Source organism: Tenrec ecaudatus, chromosome 18 (assembly GCF_050624435.1).
Source record: "Tenrec ecaudatus isolate mTenEca1 chromosome 18, mTenEca1.hap1, whole genome shotgun sequence".
Lineage (NCBI taxonomy): Eukaryota > Metazoa > Chordata > Mammalia > Afrosoricida > Tenrecidae > Tenrec > Tenrec ecaudatus.
Window position 1 is genome coordinate 21,203,469 of NC_134547.1, and position 14,188 is coordinate 21,217,656.

The 14,188-nt window shown below is 57.7% G+C and overlaps 1 protein-coding gene across 1 annotated transcript; it reads left to right on the forward strand.

Moving 5' to 3' along the window:
• Nucleotides 1–354: 354 nt before the first annotated feature.
• MAG (myelin associated glycoprotein) lies at nt 355–11,050 on the forward strand. The gene is made up of 9 exons (XM_075537364.1): nt 355–400; nt 536–904; nt 3,276–3,572; nt 3,700–3,957; nt 5,470–5,730; nt 8,598–8,885; nt 9,194–9,290; nt 9,964–10,063; nt 10,883–11,050. Exons 1-9 carry the CDS (start codon nt 355–357, stop codon nt 11,048–11,050), a joined length of 1,884 nt encoding a protein of 627 aa, XP_075393479.1.
• Nucleotides 11,051–14,188: the final 3,138 nt, after the last annotated feature.

Consider the following 14,188-nt stretch of genomic DNA (forward strand, 5'->3'; position numbering starts at 1 on the left):
GCACCTCACCTAGTAACCCACTACGCCACCAGGGCCCCTAGCTGGGCGGGTAAGGCTCCAGGTGGGGAACCAGGCAGCCCAGGCTTGAATCCCAGCTCTGCCCCTCGCCGGCTGTGTGGCCTCAGACAGGTTCCTTAACGTCTCTGTTCTGTTAATCCTTGCACTGATTTCAGAGACTCAGCGGGTTCATAGTCGTGGCCAGAGCCAGGAACATAGTCATCGCCGTATCCCTGTGTGCCCGGCTGGCCTCCAAGTGGCCTCTGGCCGCAGCCGGAAGGAGGGTTTCGTCTCGCTTCCCCTGGCCGCTTAACGTCTCTGCTCCTCTGTCCAGCAACTGCTCACGTGCTGGACGACATGATCTTCCTCACGGCGCTGCCTCTATTTTGGATCATGATTTCAGGTAACGGCTGGGGTGGGGGTGCTGGGGAGACCCTGGCAGTTGGGTGGTTCCTGTGCATGCTGGAAGGAGCTGGGCGGTGAAGCTCTGGGCGGGACAGGATGTCCCTTGACTACAGCAGCCCCTGGCCGCCCACAGCTTCTCGAGGGGGCCACTGGGGCGCCTGGATGCCCTCGTCCATCTCCGCCTTCGAGGGGACCTGCGTCTCCATCCCCTGCCGCTTCGACTTCCCGGATGAGCTGCGGCCCGCCGTGGTGCATGGCGTCTGGTACTTCAACAGCCCCTACCCCAAGAACTACCCCCCGGTGGTCTTCAAGTCCCGCACCCAAGTCGTCCACGAGAGCTTCCAGGGTCGCAGCCGCCTCCTGGGGGACCTGGGCCTGCGGAACTGCACACTCCTGCTCAGCAACCTCAGCCCCGAGCTGGGCGGCAAGTACTACTTCCGGGGAGACCTGGGGGGCTACAACCAGTACACCTTCTCGGAGCACAGCGTCCTGGACATCATCAGTAAGTGGCCCGGGGGCCGTGCATGGGCTGGGGCTGGGGCTGAGGTGCTGTGCTGGGTGGGCCAGGGGCGACACTAGAAGTCCTGTCCAGCCCTTCTCTGGGGGGTCTGGATAAAGCGAGGGGTCCAGCCCTTCAGTGGTAGGGAAGGTGAGAGCCTCACTGTGGGGCTGATCGGAATAGCTTCCTGTCCCGAGGGAACGCCTCTAGAAGCATGTGGGAGACGGGCTGCAGGCTGCAGGCAGGCTAGGCCCCAGCTCCTGCCCCGGGTGAGTTACCTAGGACAAATTGCTTCCTTAAAATTGGGGCTTGCTCTCCTCTTCGACAAGAGGGGAAGCACAGCACTTACCTCACAGGTTCAAGGTGTCAGGTGGTCAGAGCAGTGGCTGCCACAGGATGCCCCTGCTAGCTGGGGAGGCTGGCCCAGTCGGCCTTGTTCTGAATTTTCAAGAGAACCCAAAATGTTATCTATATACCGATATTGTGTATATACACATTGTGAGTGTGTATCTATATATGATATAGATGGATATATGTGTGCATCTATGTTCACATTGTATGTATGTATGCATGTGTATTATATATGTGCACATGGTACATTTTATATATACATGGTATACTTATATACATTGTGCACACACATATTGTGTACATACATTTTGTCTATATACACATTTGTATCTGCATTGTGCGCATACACTGTACACACCTATATACATGCATGCATATATATACATTATGTGTCTTTATGTGCACATTGTATATCTACATATACATTGTTTATATGTACACATTGTGTTACATAAATGTTTTGTACATATATGTCTATTGTGTCTATACACATTTTTGGGTCTATATTCAAACGTTTGCATATATACTGTATATACACATGGTGCACATCTATAGACTTTGTGTGTATTTATGTACACATTGTGAATTATGTATACATTTCATACATACATTGTGTTCACATGCATTTTTGTATCTACATACACATGTTTGTATATCCATTGCATGTATATATTGTGTACATAGTGCATTGCATGTTTACACACATTGTGTATTATATATACATTGTACGTGTGTGTATGTATACACGTAATGTATATAAGTGTGTGTGCAGAGTGTATGTGTATATATTTATATATATATATATATAGAGAGAGAGAGATAGTGTGTGTGTGTGTGTGTGTGTGTAGAGGGACAGCAGAAAAAGTGGACAGGCCTCTACATGAAGGAGTGGCCCAGTGACGGCAGCAATGGGCTCAAGCCTGAGGACAAGGGTGAGTGTGGAGCAGGACCAGGCAGTGCTTTGTTCCGTTGTGCCGAGGTTGCCAGCTCTGTGGCACCTAACAACAACACCTCATGTATGATGCGTGCATGCATGCACGGCGCATATGTGGAAGCATTATGCCCGTCTGTGTGTATCCACACACACGCGTGCGTGTGCGTGCATCTCCCAATCCTTCAATGTTGTGGTTAGTGGCTGTCCAGTTGATTTCAATTCTTGGTGACCCCATGTGTGCAGAGCAGAATGTGCGTCACAGGGTTTGGGAACAGGTGTTGCCAGGACCTGCCTTGCGAAGCGTCTCTGGGTGGCTGTGAACTGCCAGCCTTCAGGTTCGCCGCGGAGGGTCTCCCCCTGAGCCCTTACTTAATCCTGGAAGATGGGCCCCGAATTCCAATGCTTTTTACCTGACTATTCTGCTGCCTGACTCCAGAGAGGCCTTGCTGCCTGGAGCCCTGAGATTGAACACAAGGTCTCTCTGGAGGACCAGATGATGGTGCTGGTACAGAAAGAGTCTCCCAGGCACAGCCAGGCAGCCAGCCCTGGCTCCGGGACATCACACACACATACACACAGGAAGCATGTCACAGCCTGGGGCTGGCCGTGGTCTCCGTTTCCTCATGGCAATACTGAACACGACAGTCGCCTTGCTGGGAGGGCTAGTTCAACACTGCTAAGTCACAAACCATGCTACTGTTCTTACCATCCTCCTGTCTCCCTGGCGTCTGGGGAGAAGAAAACATGGTTAGAAATTCTGAGTCCCGGGACTTGGGAGGAGATGACTCAGAAACCAAGCAAAACACAAAGTACAGGCCCACTCCCTGGAGCTCAGCCCGACTCACACGGATCCTGCAGGGCAGCAGAGAGCCGCCCCTGTGAGTTTCTGAGACCGAACATCTTTTATAGGAATAGACAGCCTCCTCTTTCCCCCACAGAGAAGCTGCTGGTTTTGAACGGCTGACCTTGCAGTTAGCCGCCCGGCGACCCACCACACCAGGACAAGGGGCTTGTGGGGTGGGAGAGGGAGGCGAATCTCTAACCCAGGGCTGCCTCCTCTTCCACCTGCCTTCTCCCCGCCCCATGCAGGCACCCCCAACATCGTGGTCCCTCCGGAGGTGGTGGCAGGTACTGAGCTGGAGGTCAGCTGCATGGTGCCGGACAACTGCCCCGAACTGAGGCCCGAGCTCAGCTGGCTGGGCCACGACGGGCTGGGGGAGCCGGTTGTGCTGGGGCGGCTGCGCGAGGACGAGGGCACTTGGGTGCTGGTGTCGCTGCTGCACTTTGTGCCCACCAGGGAGGCCAACGGCCAGCGACTGGGCTGCCAGGCGGCCTTCGCCAACACCACCCTGCAGTTCGAGAGCTATGCCAGCCTGGATGTCAAGTGTGAGCCGGTGGGGAGGGGCGAAGCGGGGACGCCCCGCGTGGTTGCGGTGAGGGGTGGGGCACCGGGGTGGGGATCTGCGGACCCGCCCCCCCCCACCTATTGATGGCGCTGTGTCCCCGGCACCAGACCCCCCGGTGATTGTGGAGATGAACTCCTCCGTGGAGGCCATCGAAGGCTCCCACGTCAGCCTGCTCTGCGGGGCCGACAGCAACCCGCCCCCGCTGTTGACCTGGATGCGGGACGGGACGGTGCTCCGCGAGGCGGTGGCCGAGAGCCTGCTCCTGGAGCTGGACCAGGTGACCCCGGGGGTGGACGGCGTCTACGCCTGCCTGGCAGAGAATGCCTACGGCCAGGACAACCGCACGGTGGAGCTCAGCGTCATGTGTGAGTGGCCGACTGGGGAAATGAGGGCGGGTCCAACCCTGGGCCACTCGTGGCCTGACTGGGACCTAGCGACACCCACAGATCGCCTGGCAGCAGCCGCTCTGTTTGCGCATTCATTCATTGATTCTTCCCCCAAGCGCCCTGCACACCCACTGCTGAGCACAAGGCTGGGGGTGACACAGTAGCCACGCCTGTCACCTGGGAAAGTCTCACTGAGGTCTCTAGGGACAGCCTTTTGCCAGCCCGGGGGTCAGCAAATTGGGGCCCGCGCACCTGAGGCTCCTTTGGTGTGTACTTATGGTTCAGAAGTAAAATTGAAAATAAGACTATCATAGCTCTATGTATGATGCACACACACACATTATTCAGATAGGGGTGATTTCATTTGTTTGTAAAAATATAGTTTTGGTTTTTGAATAATATTGGACTTGCCCTGAGGGACAGGATTGGCTCTTCTGTCTCAAACGTTTGCTGACCCAAGGGTAGTCTGATGGAGTAGGCCCAGGCCCAGCCCCAGGCCCAGGCCCAGGAATCTGCTTTTTTAAAAACTGTCTGATTGGCCTGTAACTCACTCACCCATCACACAATTCAATAGTTGGGCCACATCAAGAGCTGTTCGGCCATTGCCACGATCAGCTTTAGAACATCATCTTCGTTCTTGTACTCATTGGCATTAACTCCCATTGCCCCCAAACCTCCCAGCCACCTGCTTTTACAGCCGCCCCCTCTAATGTCTAGTGGGAGGGATTCCAGTCAACGCATGCGCCCACAGCCTTCGCCCAGCCCTGGGCAGGGGCGGGAGGGCTGGTCAGGACAGGCTGCTCAGGGCCCACGGGGAGGCCACTCATTGACAAATACGTGGGGGGGGGGGTCAAGTGCTCAGGCCTGGAGAATGACCACAACCTGTCCCCTCCCCCAGACGCCCCTGGTCTCTGACCATCTGACTCAAAGCCACGGCCACCTCTCCGTCCGGCTTTTCTCCACATCACTGCCCCCTCCCCACCCTTGTCAGCCGTCGACCAGGGCATTTCAACAAGTTGGTGGGAAAATGAAGTGATCGTGGAATCCCCTTCCATCATTTTTTTGAAGCCCCCCCCCTGCGGGCATTGACTTACGTAACAACTGTGCACACACGGGCAGGGAGCTCTGCTTACCTTGTTGAGGCTGCTGGAATGTGCCTAGCGTTTAGCGGGTGCTCAGTACATGCTCGGTGTGCCTTTATCCAAGGCGGGAGCTTTAATTAACCTTGCTTTCCAGAGGAGAGGCCTGGGGAGGTTAAGTCGCATGTCCGCACACAGCTGGGAAAGGACAGACTGATGATTTGCACACTGGCCCTCTGGCCACAGACCCCCCACCCCCACCCCCTTGCCGAGACTACCAAGACTGGGTTTCCTCAAGCATCCTGTGTGAGCTGCTGTGTGATGCTCGGAGCGCCCGGGTGGGTCACATTGGGACGAGGGGATTGGCTGGCAGAAGGGGCACCTTCTGACGCTTGGCCTTCCTGTCCCCCAGACGCACCCTGGAAGCCGACAGTGAATGGGACGATGGTGGCCGTGGAGGGGGAGACTGTCTCCATTTCGTGCTCCACGCAGAGCAACCCGGACCCCATTCTCACCATCTTCAAGGAGAAGCAGATCCTGGCCACGGTCATCTACGAGAGCGAGCTGCAACTGGAGCTGCCGGCCGTGGCGCCCGAAGACGACGGCGAGTACTGGTGTGTGGCCGAGAACCAGTACGGCCAGAAGGCCACTGCCTTCAACCTCTCTGTGGAGTGTGAGTGTCCGCTCCCTTCTCACCCCACCGAGGGAGGGCTGGCGGGACTCAGGGATACACGGAGGTCCATGGACACACCCAACCTGGGTGACCAGCCGACTAGAATGGGGCGGGAGGGACACGGAGCCCTCAGCCAGCAAACAGAAGTCAGTGCCTGCCCCCACCCTGAGACGGCTATGCTCAACGTCCTGAGTTGGGTTCTTGACCCAGGAGGTCCGTGGGTCAAAGACCCTGACATCACCGAGCCCTCGTGGGGCACCGCTGCGAATCAGGCGTGGCTGGAAGCAAATGGGCAGGCACCCAGTCAGTCCAGCCTTCCAACATCTCGAGAGAGGGAGGCGATGCCACTCCTGTTTGGCAGGGGAGGAAACTCAGGCCACCCAGCTGGGAAGTGGCAGACAGCGAGATTCACATTTCGGTGGTCTGGTTCCACTCGTCTGCCTCCCCGTTCCCCAATCACACCCAAAGCCGGAAGAGTTCTGTTTAACCGTTGGTCCCTGGGCAGCGTCTCGAAGCTTTCACAACACACTCCAGCACCTAGGAGTCCCAGCAGCCCCGTGGGAATTAAAGACGCACAGTGCCCCTGGGTGCAGGAGCCCTGGTGGCCTAGTGGGTTGCTAACTACCAGGTCAGTGGTTTGAACCTGCCACCCGCTCCATGGGAGAAAGACGAGACTGTCTGTTGTCTCCGTTCTATTCTGTCCGACTGAGCTGCGCTGAGTCGGAATCGACTCGATGGTAGCGGGTTTTTGAGTTCTATAGCAAGCCTAAGATGTGTCTGCGTAAACAGAATTTGGGCACATAAAGCTTTTCTTTATTGAGAATTAGGGCTCAGTCTAGGAGCTTTGGTGGCACAGTAGTTGCATGTTGGGCTGCTAATGGCCACATCAGCAGTTCAAATCCACCCATTGCTCCACGGGAAAGTGACAGGACTTTCCACTCCCAACAGGAGTTACAAGGGCAGTTCAACCCTGTCCTATAGAGTCACGATGAGTTGCCATTGACTCTACTTCAGTGAATTAGGTTAAGTGCTCAATCTGGAGCCCTGGTAGTCCTGTGGGTTAAGCACTGCTAATCTCAAGGTCGGCCGTTCAACCCCCCTAGCTGCTCCACGGGAGAAAGGTGAGGCTGTCTGCTCCTGTATAGACATACAGTCGTGGGCAATGCTACTCTGCTCTGTGGGATCGCCATGAGTCAGAATCAGTGGACTTCGTGTTCAACCTAGAGCAAGCAGAGGGGAGGATGAGAAGAGAGGATAAGAACATTCAATGTTCTAATATAATTTTATATCTTGGAAAATGAAAAGGGAGAAAGACAGACAAGAAACCACACCAGTGTTATCTCTGTAACTTGGGCGGCAGCCAACAGTGCTCTCGATAAAATGGCCTTGGGTGTGAGCTGCCCATGGGGGAGCGCGGTGAAAGTATGACTGGAGGTGGTATTAGGGAGTCAGCAGCGGCACCTACAGGGCAGACTGCAAGGGTCCCAGTGCCCGTGGAGAAGACCTTGGGAGCCCACCATGGCTAAGGGTGGGGAGACTTTGTCCACCCTTTCACCCTTCAAGTGTTTACAGAGCTCCTGCCCTACATGAAGGAATCCTCATGGCGTAGTGCGGGTACACCTCAGAGCTGCAAGCCACAAGGTCGGCAGTTCGAAACCACTAGCCATGCCTCAGGAGAAAAATGAGGCTTTCTACTCCCGTAAAGAGTGACCACCTCGTAACCCACAGGGGCAGTTCTCCCCTGCCCTGTAGACTCCCGATGAGTCAGAATCGACTCGATGGTATTGAGTTTTGGGGCGCTGAGTGAAAAAGGCGAGTTCTAAATGTGGGGGAAGAATGGAGGCAGCCAGAGGGAGACCCCGTCTTCCTGCAATTATGAGACCCATGATCTCAATAGATGACACAGATAGGCCTGGCCGGGACAGGAAGTGAATGGTGATTCACATCGCTTGCTGTTCCGTTGATTCTAACTCATGACGACTGGGGCACCATAGGGTTTTCAATGCCCCCATGAGACAAAAAAACAAATCAAAACAAAACAAAACCAAGCCCACGGCCATACAGTGGGGTCCGTCTGATAGCACAGCACCCCTACCTAGTGTTTCTGAGACTGTAAATCAGGGGTCCTCAAACTATGGCCTGCGGGTCTCATGCGGCCCGCCGAGGACATTTATCCAGCCCACCGGGTGTTTTTGCTCGGTTTGTTTTTCACTTCAAAATGAGATATGTGCAGTGTGCATAGGAATTTGTTTATAGTTGTTTTTTTTAAAACTATAGTCCGGCCCTCCAGTGGGTCTGAGGGATAGTGAACTCGCCCCTGTTTAAACAGTTTGAGGACCCTGCTCTAAATCTTCATGGGAGCAGATAGCTCCATCTCTCTCCCTCAGAAAGACCGGTGGGTTCGAACTGCCAACCTTTTAACACCAGGGCACCAGAGAGAAGCGGGGTGTGATTTTTATGTGGTGTCCAGGGAAAGAGATGCCATTGGACCAGAGACTGGCCCCGAGGGAGGGAGGGGGCTTAGCAGGCCCGTCTGGGAAGTGGAAGGGGAACCACAGAGACCCCGGATGGAAACCAAGTGCCAGCAGTTTGGGGAACAGCAGGGAGCTGGAAGGGATGCCCAAAGGTGAGAGGCAATGAGAGTGGCTAAGGTCTGCAGATCCCTGTAGGCCAGGGCAAAGCATCGGGCTTTTATTTTCAGAGACATGAGGGAGCGTTGGAGCCCCAAGCTTGGTAAAGGGGAACCCAGTGAGGGACTGAGCAAGCCTCGCCAAGGTGTAGGAAACACAGCTCACCTCCGGAGGACAGGCGTCCCCAGAGGCCCTGCCTCCTCTGGTTGCAGCCCGCTCTCCGCCTTGCCTCTGCAGTTGCCCCCATGATCCTCCTGGAGTCCCACTGTGCGGCGGCCCGCGACACCGTGCAGTGCCTATGCGTGGTGAAGGCCAACCCTGAGCCCGCCGTGGCCTTTGAGCTGCCCTCGCGCAACGTGACCGTGAACGAGACGGAGCGGGAGTTCGTGTACTCGGAGCGCAGCGGCCTCCTGCTCACGAGCATCCTGACACTGCGGGGCCAGGCCCAGGCCCCGCCCCGGGTCATCTGCACCGCCCGGAACCAATATGGCACCAAGAGCCTGGAGCTGCCCTTCCAGGGAGCCCGTGAGTGCCTCCTGGGTCCAAGTCCTTCTCCCCAAGGCCGGCCACCTGGGCCCACGCTCTGCAGGCCAGTCACCTAACCGGCCCTACCCACGGACCTCCTGTTAGCATAGAGCTGCTAGCTCATTGGCAGGGGATTTGGTCCCCACCCCCACCCCAGCCCCGGCAGCCGCCCTTTAGCAACTAAGGGAGGGGTCTCCAGGCTGGGCAGTCAGTGGAGGATGCCCCAAGGTGGTACTCTGACCCCCGCTGGTCCCCACCTGTCACCTACAAGGTGCGGTGTGCCCACGGTGGGCCTTCTCTGTCCTCAGACCGACTGATGTGGGCCAAGATCGGGCCAGTGGGCGCCGTGGTGGCCTTTGCCATCCTCATTGCCATCGTCTGCTACATCACTCAGACTCGCCGGAAGTGAGTGTGCTGCGGGCAGCCCTGCCCGTGTGTGTTTGTGAGAGTGTGTGGCGGGGGCCTGGGGGCAGGTGCGCATGCTCTGCTCTGGGGATGCAGTGGCAGAGGGAGGAGAGGGGCTCCTGAGCATGTGAGACACCGCTGGGAGGTGCAGCCTGTCCCTGGGCTGAGCCCTTCCCACGAGGCACTTGGGGACTGCCCTGTGCCCCGTGCCACTGCCTTGCCTTCCACATCGGCACCTCCCTCACCCCCAGCCACTCCAGTGTGTTGGGGAGAGACCAGGTTCCCCTGGCTCGCAGCCACCGCATCGGCTCAATCCCAACAATGACAAACATCTGTGGTCACAAAAAGGCTCTGCCCCACACCCCCACACCCCCCACCCCTCTCCACCGGGTTCCACACTGCCATTTTCATCTCTCTCCCTGGTCCTCAACCGTCTGAAAATGAGCTGCAGTCTAGAGCCCAGGGGCCAGGGCGGTGCGAGCGAGCGGGTGGAGGCTGATGAGGCGGGGGTGGGATGTCACTTTGGAGCGGTTCTCAGCTTATCCTCTAGGGAGAGGGCTAGAATAGCTGTAGGGTCCCTGGGGCTAAATCTTCGGGGAGATGGGGGTGGAGACAGGAAGGGGAAGGCGGGGGCAGGGGGGTCCCACTGGGACTGATGTGTCCTGCCCTGCAGAAAGAATGTGACAGAGAGCCCCAGCTTCTCCGCGGGGGACAACCCCCCTGTCCTGTTCAGCAGCGACTTCCGCATCTCCGGGGCACCGGAGAAGTATGAGGTGAGGGCCAAAGACTTGGTGGTTCCCGTGTCGATTGGGGCACCTGGAGGCCCGGACGCCCCCACAGCCTGGGTGGAACCTGGGAGTCTGTGGGGCAGAGGGGGAGGAGCCAAGGCCTCAGAGGAAAAGACTCCCCCACCCCCCAAAGAAGCTGCATGTGGCTTGGACCCCAAGGCTGGGGAGGGGGTGCCCACGCTGAGACTGAAGCTTTGGGGCGTGGGGCACAAGGGAGGCCCTCCTGCTCCCCCGGGTCTATGACTACATTTCCTTCTCCAGTAGTCCAAGCGGGCTCTACCCTGGAATGTCACTGAGTGCCCCAGGAGGTAGGTTCCGGGGCCTCAGTGTGCCTGCTTGGGGCCACGCCGGGCTTTGGGCTGGGCCGTGCATGTGTGTCTGTCCACATCGGGCGTTCAGGATGGGCCCCAGGTTACGCCTAGCCCCGCCCAGCGGTCTGGTCTTGTCTCTTCTGCCCCATGGTGTCCCCTTTCTGTCCGCTTGTGGTCAGTGTCTTGTGTGCTTGTGTCCCAAAGCTTGCGTCGGGGCGGGAGGGGTCGGAGGGGGTCGGAGGGGCCTGAGTGAGAAGCTGAAGTGGATCCCCATACTGGCCACCCATTACGCCAACATGACAAAGATGGGGCTCCCCAGCAGAAGGCGTGGCCTGGAAAGGCTTCCCGGTGGACGAGCTGTGTGTGGGGGTGGGACTGGTTGAGGAAGGAGGCACACACGGGCTTTAGAATTGAACTTGTTGGGGTGCTGACAATGTCCTAGAGAAGCGGGGGGCGGGGCAGGACCCCGTTGATGGATGGTTTTCCCTCACAGAGCGAGAGGCGTTTAGGATCTGAGAGGAGGCTGCTGGGTCTTCGGGGGGAGCCCCCCCAGCGGGACCTGAGTTATTCCCACGCAGACCTGGGAAAACGACCCACCAAGGACAGCTCCACTTCGACGACGGAAGAGTTAGCTGAGTATGCTGAGATCCGTGTCAAGTGAGGGGGCCTAGGCAGTCAGGAGGGCACCCTCTTTCAGGATTCTCACTGGCCCCCACTGACTGTGGGCTCCCTTCCTCCCAAAAGCTGTGGGGCAGGGGCAGGGAGGGAACGGGGCAGGTGATTGTCCAATCCCAGGGGCCTGACCTCCCGCTCCTCCCCAGCTGCACCCCCCTGACCGGCCAGCACTCCTCCCTTCCCCCATGATGGCCCCCCTCCAACTAGCTCTGTCTGTCCGTGTTATTTATTTTCACCCCTGCCCCTTTCCTGGCCCCCACCCCCCCCAATCCCTTATCCTAGGACCTTTCCAAAAGGGATTTGAAATAAATGCCCCCACACCACACTCCTGTCGAGATTTGGATCAATTCTGAGCCATCCCCTGAGGATACTCCCATCCCCACTGTTTGCAGCAGGAGCTTAGCCTTGATCCTGGCCTGCTGCCGGACCCTTATGGGGTCAGGGGCCCAGGGATTCTTGGATTCGTGGCTGTGAACTGCCGCTGCTTCTACTCTGTGCTGGGCGTGGCTTGGGGGGGGGGGACGCTTCCATCAAGCAACCCTTCTGGCTGGCTTTCCCCGGAGTGGCAGTGCGGCCATCTGAGACCCCTGGGCCCACGCTCCCCGCCAGTCACAGCTGGCTGGAGCAGAGGGTAGCTGCCCCTTCTGCAGGGATACAAGATCCCCCTTTGCCCTGGTCCCTGCTGTTCCCAGTTGTCTCTGCCTGGCTTCACCTGCTGTCCCTCCCACCCAGCGGTGCCAGCCTTTCAGACGTCAGTCCCTTGCATCTGACTGAAGACACCTGTGAGCCCTTCCCTCCCGGAGCTGAGACTCTCCTGGGAAGGGGCTCGCATGACAGCCCCAGGAAGAGAAAAGAACTCAGATAAGTGATAAAAATGAGACCAACAAGATAAAGCAAACCCTGTGCCATCGAGCTGGTTCCCACTCCGGGCGCCCTTTCCCGTGACAGTAGGATGACTCTGCGGCCGTCGTCTGGATGGAAGGCAGATCACCAGGCCTTTCTCTTGTGGCACCCCTGGCTGGGCTGGAACCTCCACCCTCTGGTTTGTCACCAGAAACCTCAAGCAGAAGCCGAGGCTCAAAGAGCCAGACAGCCAACCCCACCGGCATCCTGTCGATTTCAACACACGGAAGGCTTCTGAGGCTGGTCTGTCTCCCCTGGAGTGACTGGTGGGTTTGAACCACTGACCTTGTGGTTCGCAGTCCGATGCTTCCACTGCAGTACCAACAGGGCTCCTTAGAATGCAGGTGGTGTTTACCACGGCTCCGGGCTGGGAGTGGGTACAGGGTGGCCTCTCTTCTAATTCAGTTAGAACTATAAAGGGGACAAGACGCATATAACCAAAGGCTCGATGCCATTGAGCTGATGCAGATTTAGGGATCCCTGTGAGTTTCAGAGACTGGAACTGTTGACAAGAGCAGAAAACACAGCCTTTCTCCCGCAGAGCTGATGGTGGTTTTGAACTGCCAACCATGGGGACTCCACTGCACCATGGCTCCACTTCAGCTGTTACTGTGGTTCTCAGCACTAGCAGCATCTCCTGAGCACTTGTCCACCCCCCCCCCCCCCCGCCATCAAGTCAGTTCTGACTCACAGCGACCCCACAGGACAGAGTAGAACTGCCCCTGCGGGTTTCCGAGACTGGAGCTCTCTATGGGAGTAGAAAGCCTCATCCGTTTCCCAACGAGAGGCTGGTGGTTTCCAACTGCTGACTTTGTGGTGACAACCCACTTTTCCATCCGGGCTTCTCCAGGAACTTGCTAGAAAAGCAAATTCTCAGGCCCCACCCGGAATGCACGGATCAAACCTCTGGGTGGGGGGTGCCTGGCCATCCGGAATGTGACATCTGATCACCGCTGCCCCCACGATTTAGACGGCTAACCACAAGATCTGCAGTTCAAACCCACCCCCCGTGGCTCCGAGGGAGAAGGAGGCAGCTGACTGCGCTTCCTGTAGTGATGTACAGCCTCTGGAACCTACAGCAGCAACTAGTTCTACGCTGTCCTGTAGGGCTGCCGGGAGTTGCGATTGATGGGCCCAGAGACCGGCAGAGTGGACGGGCCCAGAGACCAGTTATCATCTCACTCATCTCACTTGCGGACTGAGGCACAGAGAGGGGCTCTACAGCTCCTTGAGGTTCACGACTAGCCACTGTGGAGTTTGGATTGGAACTCGGACAGCTGCCCCCACAGCCCAGGCTCCTCCCACTCGAGGGTGCTGCCCATGGGCGAGGAGGATGCCTGGTTGCTCAAGGGACCTGGGGAGGGAGCAGCGGGGCGGGAGGCAGTTTGGGCAGGGTTTCCTGAGGACGGCCGTTCCTCACTGGTTTCTGAAGAAGGCAGAGGATAAAGGCCGTGCGACCAGAGGAAACCGATCAGGTTGGGAGGGAGGTGAGGAGGCCACTTCCACTGGAACCGGAAGTCCCCGAGCAGGAGAAAGGAAGAGAGGCAGGCCGGCCCGGGGCTGGGGGGGGGGGGGGTGAGGGCAGGGAGGTCACCGATCCAGCTGGACCCACTGCTTGCCCTTCCCTTGCCCACCTGCCAGTCTGGGGGATCGCTGGGGCAGCACAATGCAGTCTCGCACACAATACCCTGGCTGAAACAAACTCCCGGCACCCACACTGTGGGAGAAACACAGGGCTTTTTGCATTGGAAAGGTGGGCTGGGGAAGAAGGTTCAGGTAGCACGGACTGCCAAGAGAACAGGCAGGTGTGGCTTGGAAGATGTTCATCCAGGATGCTCCTTAGGGGCAAGGAAGGCCAAACTTTGTCTCACATACTTTGGACGTGTGGTCAGGAGAGACCAGACCCGGAGAAGGACACCATGCTTGGTCAAGTGGAGGGGCAGCGCAAAGGAGGAAGGCCCTCAGCAAGATGGGTGGCCACAACGTGGCACAGGACCTGGGGGTGGGTGACCCCGTTGTACATGGGGTCTCTGAGTCAGAACTGCCCGACGGCACCCAACCACAACCTATCACATGGAAGTGGGAGACGTAGGCTCCCAGGGGCCAGAGAGGAGAGTTGGGGGGCAGCACGCCTTGTTCTCCGGCACAGGCACACCCAGCAGGCAGGTCCCAAGTGGCAATGTGCCCGGCATGGCTCCCAGACCAGCCACGCTGGCTGGAG

What these genes read in the sequence shown, in the direction of transcription:
- MAG (XM_075537364.1), top strand. Translation starts at nt 355, where the DNA reads ATGATCTTCCTCACGGCGCTGCCTCTATTTTGGATCATGATTTCAG. An exon ending in ATTTTGGATCATGATTTCAG is followed by an intron (nt 401 to 535) that starts GTAACGGCTGGG and finishes GGCCGCCCACAG; the next exon opens with CTTCTCGAGGGGGCCACTGG. An exon ending in ATCACTCAGACTCGCCGGAA is followed by an intron (nt 9,291 to 9,963) that starts GTGAGTGTGCTG and finishes CCTGCCCTGCAG; the next exon opens with AAAGAATGTGACAGAGAGCC.